Source organism: Leptopilina boulardi, unplaced genomic scaffold (assembly GCF_019393585.1).
Source record: "Leptopilina boulardi isolate dan_hultmark-lab unplaced genomic scaffold, ZJU_Lbou_2.1 LbouV2_408, whole genome shotgun sequence".
NCBI lineage: Eukaryota > Metazoa > Arthropoda > Insecta > Hymenoptera > Figitidae > Leptopilina > Leptopilina boulardi.
This window is the reverse complement of record NW_026137983.1, coordinates 2,508,072-2,527,289: the sequence shown is the minus strand read 5'-3', so window position 1 is coordinate 2,527,289 and position 19,218 is coordinate 2,508,072. Positions and strand designations below refer to the sequence as shown.

Sequence of the window (19,218 nt, the reverse complement as noted above, 5' to 3'; positions counted from 1 at the left end):
CAATTCTCGAACATGGTGGCCCGAATGTAGCCGATTAAATAGTGTACGATGAAAAATAACCCCTTCAAAGTTTTCGTCTTCAGTTTGCTAGTCGCGCTTACCAACGATGGTAGGCCGTTGGCTATTAAACTCTTTTTAAATATATTTCAGTAAAAATAATACTATTTTCGCAGTTTTTTTTTTTTTTTTTTGTAATTTAGTGTAAAAAATTAAATTAATCATTTTAAATATAGCTTCTCGCAAATTTATTATAATTAACATTTAATAGATTTTTAATTCAGTCAAATTGAAAATGAGTGTATAATAACAGATTTTAATGATTTAATTAAATTAGAAATTTATTATAACAGTTTCTAATGAAGGTGTTAAATTGAAAATTAATTAAAATGACAAGTGAAATAAAGAATTAATTTATAAATAATGTAGTAAATTAAAAAGTAAGTTAAATAATAATAATAAATTTATGGAAAATTTTTTTGCAATAAACTTATTTCAAATTATTAAAAAATGGACAATAGTTTCAATTCAATGAAATTCTTTTTTTTTATATTAAGTAAATGCTTTTCTTTTTTTTCTTTTTAAAGTTCCAAATTGAAGTGAGTGACTGTTTACAAATTAAGGAATTCCCATATGTGAATTGGCAGTGAATTTAATCAATCTAGAATTTGCATGGGAAAAATCAATATTTCTTACTTTGTGTCGTCGAGTTTTATGTTAAGTTGTGCGATATGATTTTATTAAAACAAAAAAATGCCATTCTTTATGTTTTGCCCCCACCTTCAGCTCCAAAACCACCGTCACCATGGACAAGTATTCTTTGGGGAGATGATCGGCGACCTCGTACCCGAGTCGCTCGGGGAACTCGCGTGATGCAGTTGCGTAACAAAGTGATTGCTAAAGTAAGGCCTGTTAATATATATCTATATATTTCTTTTTTAAAAAAACTAATTAATTTTTCGTTCTGCTAAAAATTATGTATGTCGTGCATTTGAAATTCTTCTGAAAATATAACCAGTTTAATGATTTGTTAAATTTTACAGTGACGTAACACTTTTTCGATTCAATTTGTGTTTTTTTTTTATAATTAAATAATTTTTAAAAAATTTTTATTTACGTATAATAATTTGAAAAATTTATTCTTTTCAATTAAATTTCTATATACTTAAAGAAAATGTCGATGAAATTCACAATGTTTTATAGAAGAAATACAGGCCTCGAATTATATGACTTTTTCGACTATTTCCAATTTTTTTTTCAAAAATACGACTTTTTTCGACTTATTTTAATAAAATGCGACTATTACGACTTTTTTTTTAACCTTTTTAAAAAATTTTTTTAAAAAAAAAAATATTTTTTTTTAGTATAAAATGCAGATCTTCTTCAGATGTTGGTGAAGTTTGCAACGTTTATGATCAAAGATTGAAAAAAAAAAATATTTTTCACTCAAAAAATATAATAACTAATTTTTTGCCTACAATTTTTTTTTTCAAAAAATTAATCATCAAGAAATGTTGCAAAAAAAATTTTTGGATAAATAAATAGATAATTTGCATAGAAAAATATTTTCTCTTCTCAATCGTTGATCATAAATTTTGTGAACTTCACCGACGTTTCTTCAGTTCTTCTTTATTTCAATTATTTAACAAATTTTTAACAAAAATTCTTCAATAAATTAATTATTTTTAAGAATTTTTAAGAAATTCATCATAAATTCAATTATTTCAAAATTATTTTTCAATTAAAATTTTTATAAAATTTAACAATTGTTTATAATTTAAAAAAAAAATATCAAATAAAATTACCAAAAATTTTTAATTCAAAATCAAATAAAATTCAATTATTTTGAAAACTTACAATTCAAAATCTTTTAAAATTTAATTATTTTCCAAATTTTTAATTTAAAATCAAATAAAATTCAATTATTACCCGAAATTTCAATTCAAAATCAATTAAAATTCAATTAGTTCCCAAAATTTCAATTCAAAATCAAAGAAAATTGAATTATTTTCAAAATTTTCAATTCAAAGTAAATTAAAATTCAATTATTTTCCAAATTTTCAATTTAAAATCAATTAAAATTCAATTATTTTCCAAATTTGCAATTTAAAATCAATTAAAATTCAATTATTTTCCAAATTTTCAATTTAAAATGAAATAAAATTCAATTATTACCCAAAATTTCAATTCAAAATCAATTGAAATTCAATTTCAAAATATGTATAAATAAATAAATTAGTTCCCATAATTTCAATTCAAAATTAAAGAAAATTGAATTATTTTAAAAATTTTCAATTCAAAATCAATTAAAATTCAATTATTTTCCAAATTTTCAATTTAAAATCAATTAAAATTCAATTATTTTAAAAATTTTCAATTTATAATCAATTAAAATTCAATTATTTTCCAAATTTTCAATTTAAAATCAAATAAAATTTAATTATTACCCAAAATTTCAATTCAAAATCAAAGAAAATTGAATTATTACACGAAATTTCAATTCAAAATCAATTAAAATTCAATTAGTTCCCAAAATTTCAATTCAAAATCAAAGAAAATTGAATTATTTTCAAAATTTTCAATTCAAAATCAATTAAAATTCAATTATTTTCCAAATTTTCAATTTAAAATCAATTAAAATTCAATTATTTTCCAAATTTTCAATTTAAAATCAAATAAAATTTAATTATTACCCAAAATTTCAATTCAAAATCAAAGAAAATTGAATTATTACACGAAATTTCAATTCAAAATCAATTAAAATTCAATTAGTTCCCAAAATTTCAATTCAAAATCAAAGAAAATTGAATTATTTTCAAAATTTTCAATTCAAAATCAATTAAAATTCAATTATTTTCCAAATTTTCAATTTAAAATCAATTAAAATTCAATTATTTTCCAAATTTTCAATTTAAAATCAATTAAAATTCAATTATTTTCCAAATTTTCTATTTAAAATGAAATAAAATTCAATTATTACCCAAAATTTCAATTCAAAATCAATTGAAATTCAATTTCAAAATATGTATAAATAAATAAATTAGTTCCCATAATTTCAATTCAAAATTAAAGAAAATTGAATTATTTTCAAAATTTTCAATTCAAAATCAATTAAAATTCAATTATTTTCCAAATTTTCAATTTAAAATCAAGTAAAATTTAATTATTACCCAAAATTTCAATTCAAAATCAAAGAAAATTGAATTATTTTTAAAATTTTCAATTCAATATTAAAATAAAAAAAAATCACCTCCATGAAGTTGGCGTCGACGCTCAGCGTCAAAAATTATTTTTCACGGGTCCAAAAATATCAAATCATTTTTAAAAAGGTTTTGGGTCCACATTAATACCTTGAAAAGTATTTCTCATTTTCTTATTTGGACTGAAAATTCTAAAAAAAAAAAAATAAAATTTGACATTTTTGGTCCTGTGAAAAACAATTTTCAGCGTTGAGCGTCGACGGCAACTTCAGGGAGATAAAAAATCGACTTTTTCGACTTTTTTTGGAATGTAAATCGACTAAAACATGAGCCAAAAGTTCTGAACGTTCAAATAAACAAACGACTTTTTTTGTGCCTTTAAGTCGATCCGAGGCCTGGAAATAATATTTTCCCATGCAAATTATTCGAATTTTTTATCTTACACATTTTTTTTTTGCAACGTTTCTCTATCAAATATTTTTTGAAAGAAGAAAAATTTTAGGCAACAAAATTAATAATTATTTTTATTCAAAAAAATTTTTGCAACGTTTTTTGATGAATAATTTTTTGAAGAAAAATTTGTGGGCAAAAACTTAATAACGACGTAAAAAACATAATATTCCCAAGTTTTAATAGACATTTTTTTGTTTTTTTTTTCAGATGAGGAAGTAACTATTAAAAACATTATTTCTAAAAAAATGTTGCAGCATTTTCAAAGAAATAATTATAAACCATTTGATTCGTTCAAATAAAATTATTTTATTCATTTCAATAATTTTGATTGAATCAATAGAACGTTTGGTCAAATGCAGAGTTAAGCATTTGGTTGTTTCAAACAAATTTTTTTCTCAGCGAAGGGTGGGACAAGAACAATAATTGCCCAAGCATTTTTTTGTATCAAATTTTTCTTTAAAAATATATTTTAAAAAATTGCTATTATCATTTGAAAATGGGACTTTAGCTACAATTATGCTAATAAAAAAAAAAAAATTATATTAGGATAAGTCAGGAAAATTTTAAAAAATTATTTCTTTAAAAATCGTTGTATCATAAAGTTTGCGTACTTCAGTTTCATAATATCAATCTATCTATAAATTTTGATTGATTTAAGTTTCAATTTATCCAAATTAAATTTTTTTTTTCAAAAATTATTTAGAATTTAAAAATGTTCTACGTTATTGAAATAATTTTTTTTAATTATTAAAAAAAATTATTTATTTAGAATTTTTTAAAAAATGAAAATTTTTTAAAACAATAGTACGATTAATTGTTCAAAATTATAAAAACAGTGTAAAAAAAAAAAATTGTCGATGAAAAATATTAAAAAATTGTGGAAAAATTTTAATTTTAAAATTATTACTAGTTAATTTTCAATTCCTAATTAAAATTTACATTACATATATTTTTCAACCTTCTTTATTTAGGTTTATTTAGAGGTTTATAAGACCTTTGTGAATATTGATTTTAAATTAGAAAATATTTTTTTTATTTGAGATTTTTATTAATATTCATATGCTCTAAACAATTTAAAATAATTTTATTTTTAAAAAGATTTTTTGTTAATCGTTTTTTTTTTATATTAAGAGACGCAGAAAAATACTCGAAAAATTGTTAGTGCAAATTTTCGCCTTTTTTTTTTTGTTTTAAAGAAAGTACATGTGTTGTGGGCACGTGTATATATATATATATATATATATATATACTGTTATTTAATCGTAAACCTTGGCTCATCTTCACCCCACTGTTCGTAGATTCTCAGGCATGACCGTTACGCATCGCTTGACATGATGGGTTTTTTCTGTATAGTTTATTTTAAAATCTTCTTATTAAAAAAATTTCCTTCCCTCTTCTTTCTTTTTGTTTTTTTTTCTCTTGAATTTATATGTACATAGATTAGGTAGTAAAGAATTTTAAACCTTTAACATTATTATGCAACATTGATTAACTTTCTCGATGTAAAAAATATGTCTTCCCACACTTGCAATCGGTTTTCGATGCCTTTTGACTTTCTAAGGTAGTGTAGAGGCTTGCCTCTTATGAAAACAAAGATGCTATCGTTTCTTCTATTACATTAGTGCGTTACATACGTTGAATTACGAGATTAAAAGAAAGCGTAATCTTTTATTATAGTGAGCTTCTGATGCAAAATCTATTTCAAAATTTGTTATTGTTATTTTTTTTTTTATATTCTCTTCCGGGATTAGATTTCTGTGCTTTGGTTCTAATGTAAGACAGTAAGAAAAAAAATTTGTTTGAATTAACAAAAAGTTTATTTTTGACTCAATTAAATTTTTTCTTCGTTTGAAAAATGTATTTAAAAAAACCAAATTTTTATTTAAATATTTATTTTAATCAAAGAAATTTTATTTGTAATTTTTTTGTGATTTTATTTTTTTAGTTATACTTTATTACATAAAATAAAATGAAAAATTGTTTTTATTTGCCTAATTTATTTTTTATTAAATTTTTTTTTTATGATGCACAGCAAAAAATTACATTCAAAGAAGAAATCGCATTTTTAATTAAGAATTAAATTAAATTGATGAAAGACTGCTACAGAGAAGAAAATCAAAAGGGGGTTATACCTCATTTAATTATAAACGCTATTTATCAAACACAGTTATTCCATTAGTTCATATCTCTCTGTTTATAGATTGTTTCAACATAACAACTAATTTGCTTATTTATTAAAAGTCACTTATAATTAATCATTTGATATAGAATGATAAACTAAACGTTTTAAATAATTAATTAATTAGTTTGACGAGTGTTAAAATAAAAATATGACAATTATCATTAATTAAAGTCAAATAAAAAGCTAAGAATTATAAAAAGAAAAAGTGTAAAATTGCATATAAAGAAATGCATTGTTGAGTAATTGTAAAAAGTAAAATGATTTATGACTTATATAATTTAGAGGTCACCTCCTTGAAATTGGCTTCGACGCTCAGCGCCGAAAATTGTTTTTCTCAGAATCAAAAATTTCAAATTATTATTCTTTTAATTGTTCAATTCAAATAATACCTTGAAAAATACTTCTTAAGGCATTGTGTGGACCCAAAACCGTTTTAAAAAAAGGTTTTGATATTTTTGGTCCCATGAAAAATAATTTTTGACGTCAACTTCATGTAGGTTAAAAATATAGTAAATTTAATACACATAGAATATACTTTAACTTAAAATCATGTCCGAACGATACACGAAAATTAATTTTTTAGATTAAGAATCATGTCAAAATCTATTATTGATTATAAAAGATATAAAATAATCATTGAAACATCCGAATTGTGACAGTTTGCAGGGAGAGGTAGCTTTTTTTCGATACACGGCGCGGAACTAGAATAGAGGAAAGCAGGGTTGGGTAGGTGTCAAAAATATGAAGATATGACACATTTCGGAGGTTCTACTTAATTTCCAGTGGAAATTTACAAGCGCTCATTTTAAATTAACCCTTTTAAATCAAACATAATTTTCGTGCAAATAAATAATATTTTTGAATGAAAGTGACAGATATTTTCTATTATATTAAAAGAAAACTTAAAAACTGTGTAAAATTTTACAAAATCATTCAAACAGATCTCTATATTTAAATTAAGAATTCTTTTTTCGAATTAAATATTTTTAATATATAAATTGTCAAAATGAGTAAATTATCAAAGAAATTAATTAAAATTTTAAAATAGTTGCAATTGAAAATTTTAAAATTATAGTTTTAAATGATTTTAAATTAATAATTTTAAAAGTAATATAATTTTCGAAGACCTCCATGAAGTTGGCGTCGACGCACAGCGCCGAAAATTGTTTTTACAGAACCAAAAATGGCAAATTATTTTTTAAAAAATATTTTCCGTCCAAATAATACCTTGAAAAAAATACTTTTTAAGATATTATGTGGACACAAAACGATTTTAAAAATGATTTCATAGTTTTTAGTCCCATGAAAAATAATTTTCGACGCCGTGCGTCGAAGCCAACTTCAGGGTGGTTTTCGAAGAATTTATTTAGAATTATTTTATTTTAAAATTATACAATTTGAAAAATAATTTAATTTTTAAAGATATTTAATTATAAGAATGTTAAATAATTGAATTTTTGTGAAATTTGATTGTAGATTTTTCAAATAATTGAATTTTTTAAGGAATTGCATTAAAAAATTTTGAAAATATATATTTTTTTCAAAGAATTTTAATGGAAAAATATGTTAATAATTGGATTGTATACCTATTAAAAATCATGATTTTTTGATGTAAAAGAAATTCAGAGTATTATGTACTATGACGTTAAAAGTGAATTTCGAAAAAAAATTATTGCTAATTTTAAAAATTTTGAAAAGGCCGTAATTTTTTTTTTATATATAAAAAAATGATGAACTCTGTATTTATTTTCTTAATATACTAGCGCCTCTGACGGCCTTTGGCCGTTTCCGTTGCTTCTATTCTTTCTCTATTCAATTTAATTTTCAATTTATGTTTCATAATTTATTACAATTATTTTATTAAATATTTAATAATATTGTTAACAAAAAATGCAAAAAGGCATGTGATTATATACAAAAAGTTTCAAACAGAAACCTGGGGAAAAAATCCAAAATGTCGATTAAGCGTTGCACACACAAACATAAGAATAATGTACGGGATGAAGTCAAATTGTTTTTAATGTCCCGCTTAAATGAAATTTCGGAACCTAAGTGTATTAGGATTTTAGTTTCTATTTTTAATTACATATTTAATGCAATAATAAAATTTATTAAAAAAAAAATAAAATCGTTTTTTATTATTGCATTTAATAGGTAATTAAAAATAGAAACTAAAATCCTAACCTTCCTGAAGTTGGCTTCGACGCTAAGCGCCGAAAATTGTTTTTCGCAGAATCAAAAATATTAAAAACATTTTTTAAAAAGGTTTTGGGTTGAGACAATGCCTTGAGAAGTATTTTTCAAGTTATTATTTGGATTGAAAAATTAAAAAAAAAAAATAATTTGAAATTTTTGATTCTGTGAAAAATAATTTTCGGCGCTGAGCGTCGAAGCCGCAACTTCAGGGAGGTAAATCCTAATACACTTAGGTTCCAAAATTTCATTTAGGCGAGATATTAATAAAATTTGACTTCATCCCGTGCATTTCTTATATGTATGTTTGTGTGTGCATCGCTTAATCGCCATTTTAGATTTCCCCCCACCCAACTTGAACAACCTAATCAGGTGATTTCAACTAAATGTAGGTTATGTTCGTTTCTGATTCATAACAGCTGCAAACATTTACAACAAATAATGCTTTGCAAGTGTATATATATTTATTGCAATTAAGTAAGTTATGCAGAATATATATGTGGAACAATAATAATTTAAGGTGATTTTCATAAAATGAATATTGATTTAGATTATTTAGATGCTCTGGAAAGCAAAGTTCATTTTTTTTCTTATACATTCGATTTTTTCCACCATCGAGATATTTCGATACATTTTCATTTGCTTTGCATGCATTGCCTTTTTTAAGAAAGGATTTAATATTATAGTTGGCATTTTTGATAATTTTTCGTTTTAATAATTCAATTTTTTTTTTTAGATATATTTAATAATTTTGAGCTTAAGTAAAAAATTTCCAGATATAAAGCATAATTGAAGCATAAAAATAAACTGTTAAGAGCATAATAATATCATAATTGACTCTATTTGAAAGCATAATTGCAGCATAACTGCAAAAAAATTTTTTTTTTTTTTGAACATAAATCGTCTTTGTGAAAAGCATTAATTTTTCTGTATATAAGTATGGGAGTTCATTAAAGTACCCTGAGGAGATTTAAAGATGGATTTTTGTCGATCGATCGTGCGTGTTAGATAGAACAATAGTTTTGAATAGATTGGTCACGATATTGGGTTTACTATACTCGACAAAATAGATCAAAAAAGAGTTTAAAACTCTTTCAAGAGTCACGCGATATACATCAAACTAAAACTCTCTTCGTTTGAGACTGTTTCTTATTTCAAGATTTTCTCTCTCTCTATACATATATAATACATCTGATTAGAGTAAATTATACATTTAGAGTCTTTATTAAATTATTATTCTCCAGTTCTTATATATATATATACAGATGTACAAATAGTTCACACCAGACAGTATATAATCGTTAACTACCGTTTAAATTATCGTTTAAAATTTTCTTTCCAGTTTAAAACAAGATTTTAATAACTCCTACGCTTATCGTTAAATTATAACTGTTTAAGAAACGATAAATGTTATTTTTTTCTTCTTTTTTTTTATATAATATATAAAATACAAACTGTCAGGAATGTTATCATTGCTTTAGTTTAATTGCTCCCTTTTGCTCAGCTAGCATCTATTTACATATATATGATTAAATGATTGAGTAAAACTTTATTTATGTACGATTAGACTTGTTTCTTTTTATTATTTATAGATATATTGAAGAGAAATTTTATCGAAGGAAGAATTTTTAATAAAAATATTTAAACTATCATTTTGTTTAAAGTAATCAAAAAATTGTATGAAATAGAAAAAAAAATGAAGTCTTTAGTTGAAACAAAATTTTTCTCCTGAGTGGCACATGTGTTTGTTGTGTTTTAGCCCACACAGTGTTTCTTATATATATTTAAAGTAGGAAAATAATTTATTAAGAAACGGAAACAAAATAATTGTTAATATATAGTTCTACTGGTAAAACTGATTTATTTTGTGAGAGGAGATAGTTTGTGGTTATCTTATTGACTTCAGTATATCTTTAAGGCATATCTTAAAGTAAACGTTTTGCGATTTCTTTAAGTTTGTTTCTTCTATTCCACAAATCCTTTCTATTCTACAAATAATGTGGCCACACTTACATATATGCCCGTATATATACAGCGGTGAATTATTTATCGTGAGTAAAAGTGAAGATGAGAGAGAAACGTTAGGAAAGGTCATGTGTCGTGATGTAATTCTCACGTAGTGCACGATTTGCAACTAGAAAACGGGACTTTGCTTGTTTCTTTGATCAAGGAATCAGTGGACTAAATGCCATTTATACTTAAATTTCAAATCTCATATACTTATATTTTGATATATTACATAGTAGTAAATTGCACTTTATATATCTTTGCCAATGTTCATATATATATTCATAAAAACGCGACATTTGTGTTTAATTTTCTTTAAAAGTTCAAATTTATATGCTGTAGTAAAATTTTTACAGACTTGGTAAATAATTTTTTAAATATGTACTGATAAAACAATTTATTTAACTTGAGAGGAATCCTCTTTTATTCCAATGCAGATTTTCCTCTCAATATTTTTTCAAAACGATTTCCTTTATTGATAAAAGAAAAATATTTTACATATACTCAAAGAAAAGATTTGTTTGAACCAAATATGTACCATTTTTATTATTATTATTTTTATATTGTATTCTATTCTTCGAGCGGCAAAAAAATAGAATTTGTGGGATCTTGTTACTTACAAAGAGTTGAAACTCACCTTATTATTGTTATTAGAGGAATAAATAATAAAATAGAAGGAAAAAGAAAATAGGTTAGGTTGAATTAAAATTGTTTGTTTATTTACCGAACTTACGCACACAATTAGATTTCTCGACGAAACACATTAATACACAAAATTCACATATAAGAACAATTAAGAATTTTATTGATAACTACAAAATCTATAAACCAGAAGGGTAAAATTATAAAATTAATAAGTTTAAAAAGAATACAAGTTGACAAGATAAAATTTCAATGAATATAAAAGTTAAAGTAAAACGGTATATTCACGAAACGGAGATTAGATCCTATCCTCAACCAAATATTAATTCCGAGGATTTATACGGTTATAGGAAATCACTGAGATTTGGACATGCTACAAATCTTAAATTCAAACCTTTAACAAATAGGAATTATACAGTGATAAGAGAGCGCGTTTTCAGTCCAAATCTCGTTGAAAATCCTAAGGTCGAACCTCAAGGAATTATTGGTTCAGGAAGGGAACCAATTCCGAATTTCGCGAACAGGGACCAAAAAGAGACTGATTAAAAGAAGTTGGACGACGCAAAAAGTTGCAAAAAGTTAAAGGTGGAGGGAAAATTTTGGAAAAAGGAGAAAATTAAGGTTTCTGATTTGCTGAAAACAACATAAAAATCACGCCCTAAAAATAGAAATTGAGTATTAAAAACCCTTAGGGTCCACGTGGACTAGGTACACGCTGAGGTGGAGGTGCAATAAAACATTTGGCCAACAAATGTTTACGCTATGTGCGGTGTTGGGCCCCTTGCTCTTTTGTCTAATTGTAATTTTATTGCAAGGCTTAAGTCGCACACTTTTAAGGAATTGTCATTTCTGAGAATGCAAGATCCTTTATTGCACTTGTTCATTTTAGATGTTTTATTTATTTAGATCTTAAAATTTAGGGATTAAGATCCTTATGTGTATCAATACTCTTTCTAGTTTAGGCGTTTTCTCTATTGAAACAGCTTTATGGTATTTTTTCATTAAAAAGGATTTTGCGTGTTTCCTGAAAATGTGAACGGAAAAACCCAGGAACCAGATTGTCGAACATTTCCTTTATGTTTGAATAATAAATTAAAATGTTGAAATTCTAAAGATGTGTAAAAATTGGATAAAAGAATAAATTGAGTAAAAATAATATTAATATAAAATAAGCAGAAATAATAAAATATAATATTCATTCATACAACATTCTTTTACACGGGGAAAACATTCTTACATACACAACAATACATAATTAAAATATAATTACATCTTAAATTAGGACATTCTGCATCCCTCATCCTAAGACAAATTTCAAAAAGAAAAGTGTGAGGTTTTGACATACCGGGACGTCACAAAAGGAAATTACTTTTAGGTTGAATAGATCATTTCTGTTATAGCGTGAAAAGTATGTCGAGATGTAAAATAATTATCTAATTTTTTGAATGTCTATAAATGAAAAAAATTTCAAGCCAGACGCACCTTACAGCTGTAATTATCGATGATGAAAAAGAAAAAGAAGAAAGAAAATATAGAAAAACCTAAAATTCAAACCTCTGGTAGGTTTTGAATTTTTTTCAAATGAAACAATAGGGACATAAACCTCAGTTGAGATGGCTGCATATAAACCTAGGCAGAGGCTGCAACATGTATAAAATTTATGGAGCTGAGATTGCTCTTCTGGGATGCAAATTTTCTGGTGAATTATCAAACGCATGCAAAACGCAGATTGCAAGTTTTACCCGTTCATTGTGATGGAAATGAAGATTACAGCCTTCGTTACGATTTATATATCGAATAGACGCGAATAGGAAGTCATTTTCTCTTTTGTAATGCGCATTTTGATTCGTTGACAGAATATATATATATATATATATATCTGACATTTATTTTTGATAATATAATGTTTACTTTTATCATCTATCATATCAGATAATAATATGATGGCAATCGTAGGTGTGTGTTTGCGGCGGTTTAAAACAGCTGATGCCCTTCGAATATATATTCGCGAAGCTTTCAACTTCTTTTCAGCACATATGTGTATATGAAACAGCGTGAAGAATTCTATTTTCAGCATATAGCTCCCTCACCAGGACTGGAAAATTGCACTGACGCTAATAGCCTTAGGTTATTTTATGCGCGTGCACGATACATTTTCTGCAAGCTTAATAAAAAGGTCTTAACGCAGGTTAGTCGGTCCAGCTGTTTTAAAAGCGTTCACTTTTTTTCCTCTCAAGTTCTTTTCTTTCTTTCTTTCTTTCTTTCTTTTTTTTTTTTTTTTTTGATACACAAGAAAATTTTATGAGAGGGTCTGTTTCTGGTGCAAAGTCCTCTCAAGTATCTTTATATTACAATTACGAGAAGATTATTCAAATAAACTATAAATACGTATGTAAAATGTTAATGCATGAAAAAAAAACTTTCATTTAATTTGGTTTGAAATACCTACACCGAAAAAAAATGTTATCAAGAGATAACTGAAAAAATTATATATATATATAAAAAAATTAAATTTATTTATACCAACATTTTTTACAGTAATTAATATAGTGAGAGCGGGTCAAAGCGGGTGAAGACGTCTTTCAAAATATTTTCCTTCTTATAATAAATTAAGTAATTATTATTGAAATTTTTTGTTAAGGTAAACGTACACAATTACGGCCTAGTACGTTATTACGTGCTATTTCTTTATACTAATTGAAATAAGAAATTGATAAAATGTTTCAACAAGTGAAAAATTGCAACACAAACTTTGCTATTTATTAGATCAATATTCTGTGTTTTAATTGCATCTATTTTGTTTATGTATTGAAAATAAAAGTTTTTGTCAGTCAGTCGACGACTGAGCTTTGTGCAACACAATATACTGTAAGTGACAGCTAGGACTGAAGGTGATCTTCGTAAGGATATTAAAAGTGAAGTGTGTTTATTTTTTAATTTATTTTTTAATTTGTTGATTAATTATGATCTATTTAAATTATATTTTCTATTGCTGAATTATTTTTAAAAGTTTTCTTTATATAAAAATACTTTTTTAAATAGACGGAATTATGTTCGCTCTTCTCACACGAAGTACATTATTCCGTTTGAAACACGTAAATAGGGAATTACATTGTTTTATATTATACTTATTTTAATGAATCTAATAAGAATATTAAATGTGTTTACATTTTTTAACAAAAAATGAAATTATAAATAAACAAATGAGGTAATTGCGTACTAGTATTTTATTAACCATATTTGAAATATTTTATTAGAAATTATATGAACGGAATTAGGTTCAAAACATTTTATACATACATTCATTATTCCGTGCTATACGCCGTATTTAAGTTTAAGTAAAATGGAAAAAGAGTTTGTTCACAATTCTTTAATTTTAAACTTATTAATTATCATTTCAAGAGGCAAATTTTTAAAAGTATCGTTTTTTATAAGAATTATTAGGTATTGTCACGAAAATAATTCAAGCAAAATGTGAAAAAATATCAATTAAAAATTAATCAAATGAGTGGGACAAACTGGCGCTGGCTTGATAGAGACGATATCCTCATCTACGATGCTCAAGATGTTTTAAAAAAACTGAATCCTCTAGTATTATTTGATGACCGTAAAGTATATATGTTTAATGATTTATAATATTATTTCAAAACAAGTTAATGACCAAAGCGAGTAACCAAAGAAGAAAAATAATGACTGAATATTACAAAAATTATCATTTGAATAAACATTATTTTATTTGACATCTGTGTAAAAAATTCCCTTTTAAACACAATCTTAAACTAATTTTAAGATTATGTTATTAATATTCTTATAAGAATAATTATTATCAAACAAATTGATATTTTATATATAAGTATGTGTGAAAACCTGGAATATGCCGCAATTATGGACAAGTTAGAACGGAATTAGTTACATGACAATATTTTTAAAACGGAATTACATACAATTGAAAGGATTTAAAATATGTTAAAAAATAATATAAATTTAGTTTTTGAACAGATATATAAAATGAAAAATTGAAAATGATTGATTAATTTTTACAATACAATTGTTTTCTTAAACTTTAAGTTACTTGAAAAAATAAGAAAAATAAAATTCTCAGGAAGGGCCTTAACATGCCGTAATTGTGTACATTTACCTTAATTAGTTTTAAATTAATTAGAAAAAAATCAAGTAAATTGATGGTATAATAACGAAAATATTTACAAATAAACGTTAGATTAGTGGCTTTGCTCCGCTCTCTCCCCTAAATTTTATTATCTTTGTCTTCAATTCAAAGTTCTATTTTCTTAATTTATATTTCAACTTTTTTTTAATTTGCTATACTGAGAATTGCCAACCTTGCATGGCAAACTTGCGTCAAGATTACTGTCACTTTTTTATATTTTTTAGGGTTCCGTACCCGAAGGGGGAACCCTATTAATGAGACTAGTGAAGCAAGTCATGTACCCCCCCCCCTAGCGGCCACACGAATTTATCTACAGAGCTGAAATTTGATATACATATGTATTTTGGCGTGTAGATTACAGGAAAAATATAGCGAATCTCATAGGAATTAATTATCATAGCGTTGTCAAGGAAAAACCATGAATTTTTACGAAAAATCCCTAAAAATGACTATGTACCCCTCCCCTGGTTGCCACATCTTTTTACATAGAGAGCTCAAATTTGGTACACTTATGTATTTTTACGTGAAAATTACAGGAAAAATATAGTGAACATGATTCGGATTAATTTACATAGCGTTGTCAAGGAAAAATCAAAAATTTTGAAAAAAAGCGATTAATCCTCCTAGCGCACACAATATTTGACGAAGGCAGTTCATATTTGGTATACTTACGTATTTTTGCGTGTAGATTACAGGAAAAATATAGCGAGCACAATTGGAGTTGATGTTCATATTGTTTTTAAGGAAAATTCATATTTTTAGAAAAAATCATGGATTTTTCGAATAAAAAAAGAAGAAAATTTTATCTAAAGAGTTTCAAATTTATACACTTTTACGTATTTTTGCGTGTATATTACAAAAAAATATAGCGAGAACTCCAATTGTGCTTGCTATATTTTTTTTGTAGTGTTTTGCCATTCTTTATAATTTGCCATTTTTGCCATTTTCTTTTTTTTACCATTTGCTATTTTTTTTATCTTTTGACATTTTTTATTTGTTGATATTTTTATTATTTGGTGAAATCTAAACAAAATCATAAAATTGAAAATGTTAAATGATAAAAAAATATTTAAAAACTTATGATATGTATTTCCATGCTCACATTACAGGAAAAATTAAGCAAAATTGGAATTTTTCTATCGGCCTTCACACTTTAAACCCCTGAAATTTTAGGATTAGGGGTACGGAACCCTCGGTTTTAATGCGAGTGTAACTCGCACTTGTCCGATTTTTTCTAATTTAAAAAGGTATAAAAATAGAAACTCATAATATAAATATTTAATTATGAGAACGTTAATATTGTCATATTTCACTTGCATCGAAAATATGTGTACACATAACCCGATTCGTTACGGTGGATAACTCTATTATAAATATGCCATGGACACACTTTGTTGCAAGTGACGTCGCGAGAAATCGCTTATATGCGTTTGACGTCTTCTTGTTGCTCTCCATGATGTTTTGTAGAGGGAATTTAAATTTGACTCGCAGTCGCAATATATATATATATACGATTGCCATCATAGCGAATCAGCAGAAAATTTAATACCACTTCTCTGTGATGAGATATATAGGTACGTCATTCACGTAGGTTACTGTGGCCATGGCAGCAGGATGAACTTATAATGTCGGATTCGTTCAGAATAGATAAATACATTCTCTATGTAAATGCGCATATCTTCTATTTAGACAAGTTTCAGATCAAAATATCATTTAAATGTAATAATATTAAGATTAATAGGTCAATGTTTTCACACTAGAGTTAATATATTAAGATTTCTGTGTATAAATGAAATTTAGAAAAATTTATTAATTTTACTTATATTTTAAAATGTAAATAATTTTAATATTGCGAATTTATTATTGCACATTTATATAAGGTTATATTTTGTATAAAAGCAATATTGTGTTTTTATTTTTTAACGGAAAATATTTTTGAGAGAGAGCTTCTATAAAGAGAAGTATATATAATATATTGAAAATAAAAATTGAAAATGTTATCAAATGCACTTAGCGTGGGACAGACAAACTTGATTAACAGAGATAATGCATTATAAATGATGCCCTCCTTATAAGCTATCATCGATTAAAAAAATGATAATCATAATTATTTCATAGTCAATTTGTATGATCTCACTATGATCTTCTCGCCGACGCTTCAATTACCGTTGTCAATTTTTCTAATAATACCAAAAAGGCGTGGCGTAACTAAAGAAGCAAAGTTTAAAAATAACAGTGTATAGTAAATAGTATGAAAATCAACACAATTATTGAAATTTTTCCATAATATTTAGTGGAATATAAATTACAATAAAAATTACAATAAATTCAAATGTTCCGACAAATTTGGCAAATTTTTTGCTAATATCTTAGATGTACGAAATTGATAATGAATATTTGAAATGCAAATATATAAGTTTTCGTGAACTTTTATTTGCGTATTGATGAATTTTGGTTATATATTATTCTTAATATATATATCTATATATATATATAAATGAATTCGACCCTTTTAAAATTAGATTTTCGTGTGCGTCAGTCGTCGCTTCCTTTTATAACGAATTCCCTGGTTGCTTTTCTCGACCCTAATATGAATTTGAATCAATGAACGAACATCATTGAAGCCTCCTCGAATTGTGAAAAAAAAATGCACTCATCAGAGGGTGCATAAGTGCACTTAGTAATGTCCGTAATGTTAAAGTGTATGCAAAGTTCCTGGAGGATTTATGTATGCATGACTATACCCCAACTTTTCATAAGCCCCTCGGACCTGTTCAATCAAGATCTTTCAAAAATGTAGATTAGTCATCCCTTTTGTGTTTCTTCATTACACACTCGTTTCATCAACATTCTAACATATATATATACATTCATTTTCATATATTATATGAGCGATTCCATTTGAAATTTTAGATACTATATAGAATCCTTCACTTTACTCATATAGAAGAGCAAAATAAAAAACCGCTGCCAACTTTTTGTGTTCATGAAATGAAAACTTTGCTTCCCCATGGAGATTTTTTGTTATCAATATTTATGGAAACTTATTTGGTATTATAATAATTTTAAGAAGGTGTTAATATTCTCCAAGTTTTTCATAATATACTTTTAAAAATACATAAAGATCTTCAATTTCAAAATGTTAATAACTCTGGATAAAATAACAGTAGGATATTCGCTAATAGGTCAAAAGATGCGTCTTGATAAACTCTACAAAACTATAGAGATATAGTTATCTATTGGTGTCAATACATTTTTTTAAAGTTATGGGCAAAAAACGTTTTTCTTTAATTTTTAAAAATTCAATAACTTTGGATAGAATATCAGAGTAGAATATTCGCTAACATCTCAAAAGATGCGCGTTTTAAAAAACATAAATAATAATAGCGCTAAATTTGAAAACTTATGAAATCAATTAGGGTAATTGACCCAGTCATTGGCACTGTGCCAGTTATTGGCACCCTTCTTAGTTTTCTTATAAAAACAAGAAACAATAAAATTTTGGCCTTTTTTGCATAGATTTATTAAATTCTGCATAATTTTTTACATAAATGTAGTATATATATAATTTATATTTATTATATTTTAAGTATTTAAAAAATTAAATTAAATATCATTTCCAGAGTGTCAAGCATTTTTTTGTTTTTCTAAAGAAAATCTTAAGGAAACTAGAATTTTGAAACTTGATACTCTCCACTATTCTAAGTTAATATGTTTACTTTTTTTTGCAAATATAATACGGGAATACTTAAATATTGATAATATAAGATGCCAAGACTTGAAAATTATTTATTTATTTATTTTTTGGGGGGTGCCAATAAAATTGTACAAAAAAGCAATTGCGCTAATCATTGGCATCCCCGTGCCAATAACTAGATAAGCAAATTTCATTCATGTTCCAGTCATTGGCACCCTTTGTTTTCCGGAGAAAAGTGTGGTTAGATTCGATGTTTACGTTAAGATAGTAATGTCACATATGTAGAAAAGGTGGAAATAAAGTAAGTAATTTTAACATTTATATATTAGAATTAATATATTTCCACTTAATTTTGGAGAGACTGTTAATAATACATATGGACTTGATACAAAAGTTATAATTTGTATATAAGGTAAATGTACACAATTACGGCATGTCGGGCATGTTAAGGCCCTTCCTGAGAATTTTATTTTTCTTATTTTATCAAGTAACTTAAAGTTTAAGAAAACAATTGTATTGTAAAAATTAATCAATCATTTTCAATTTTTCATTTTATATATCTGTTCAAAAACTAAATTTATATTATTTTTTAACATATTTTAAATCATTTCAATTGTATGTAATTCCGTTTTAAAAATATTGTCATGTAACTAATTCTGTTCCAACTTGTCCATAATTG

At 25.3% G+C, this 19,218-nt stretch overlaps 1 protein-coding gene across 2 annotated transcripts in view; it reads left to right on the top strand.

Annotated features, from left to right (window-relative positions):
- The window catches only part of LOC127289444 (protein phosphatase Slingshot), a 233,056-nt gene that overhangs the window by 5,998 nt on the left and 207,840 nt on the right, over positions 1 to 19,218 (top strand). The window contains exon 1 of one of the 2 annotated variants that reach the window (XM_051317378.1): positions 665 to 899. The exons of the other annotated variant lie outside the window; for it this stretch is intronic. Within the exon in view, the coding sequence (XP_051173335.1) occupies positions 729 to 899 (171 nt within the window). The 5' untranslated portion in view covers positions 665 to 728. Of the gene's footprint in view, positions 1 to 664; positions 900 to 19,218 lie in introns of those variants that run through there. 2 annotated transcript variants of the gene reach the window in all.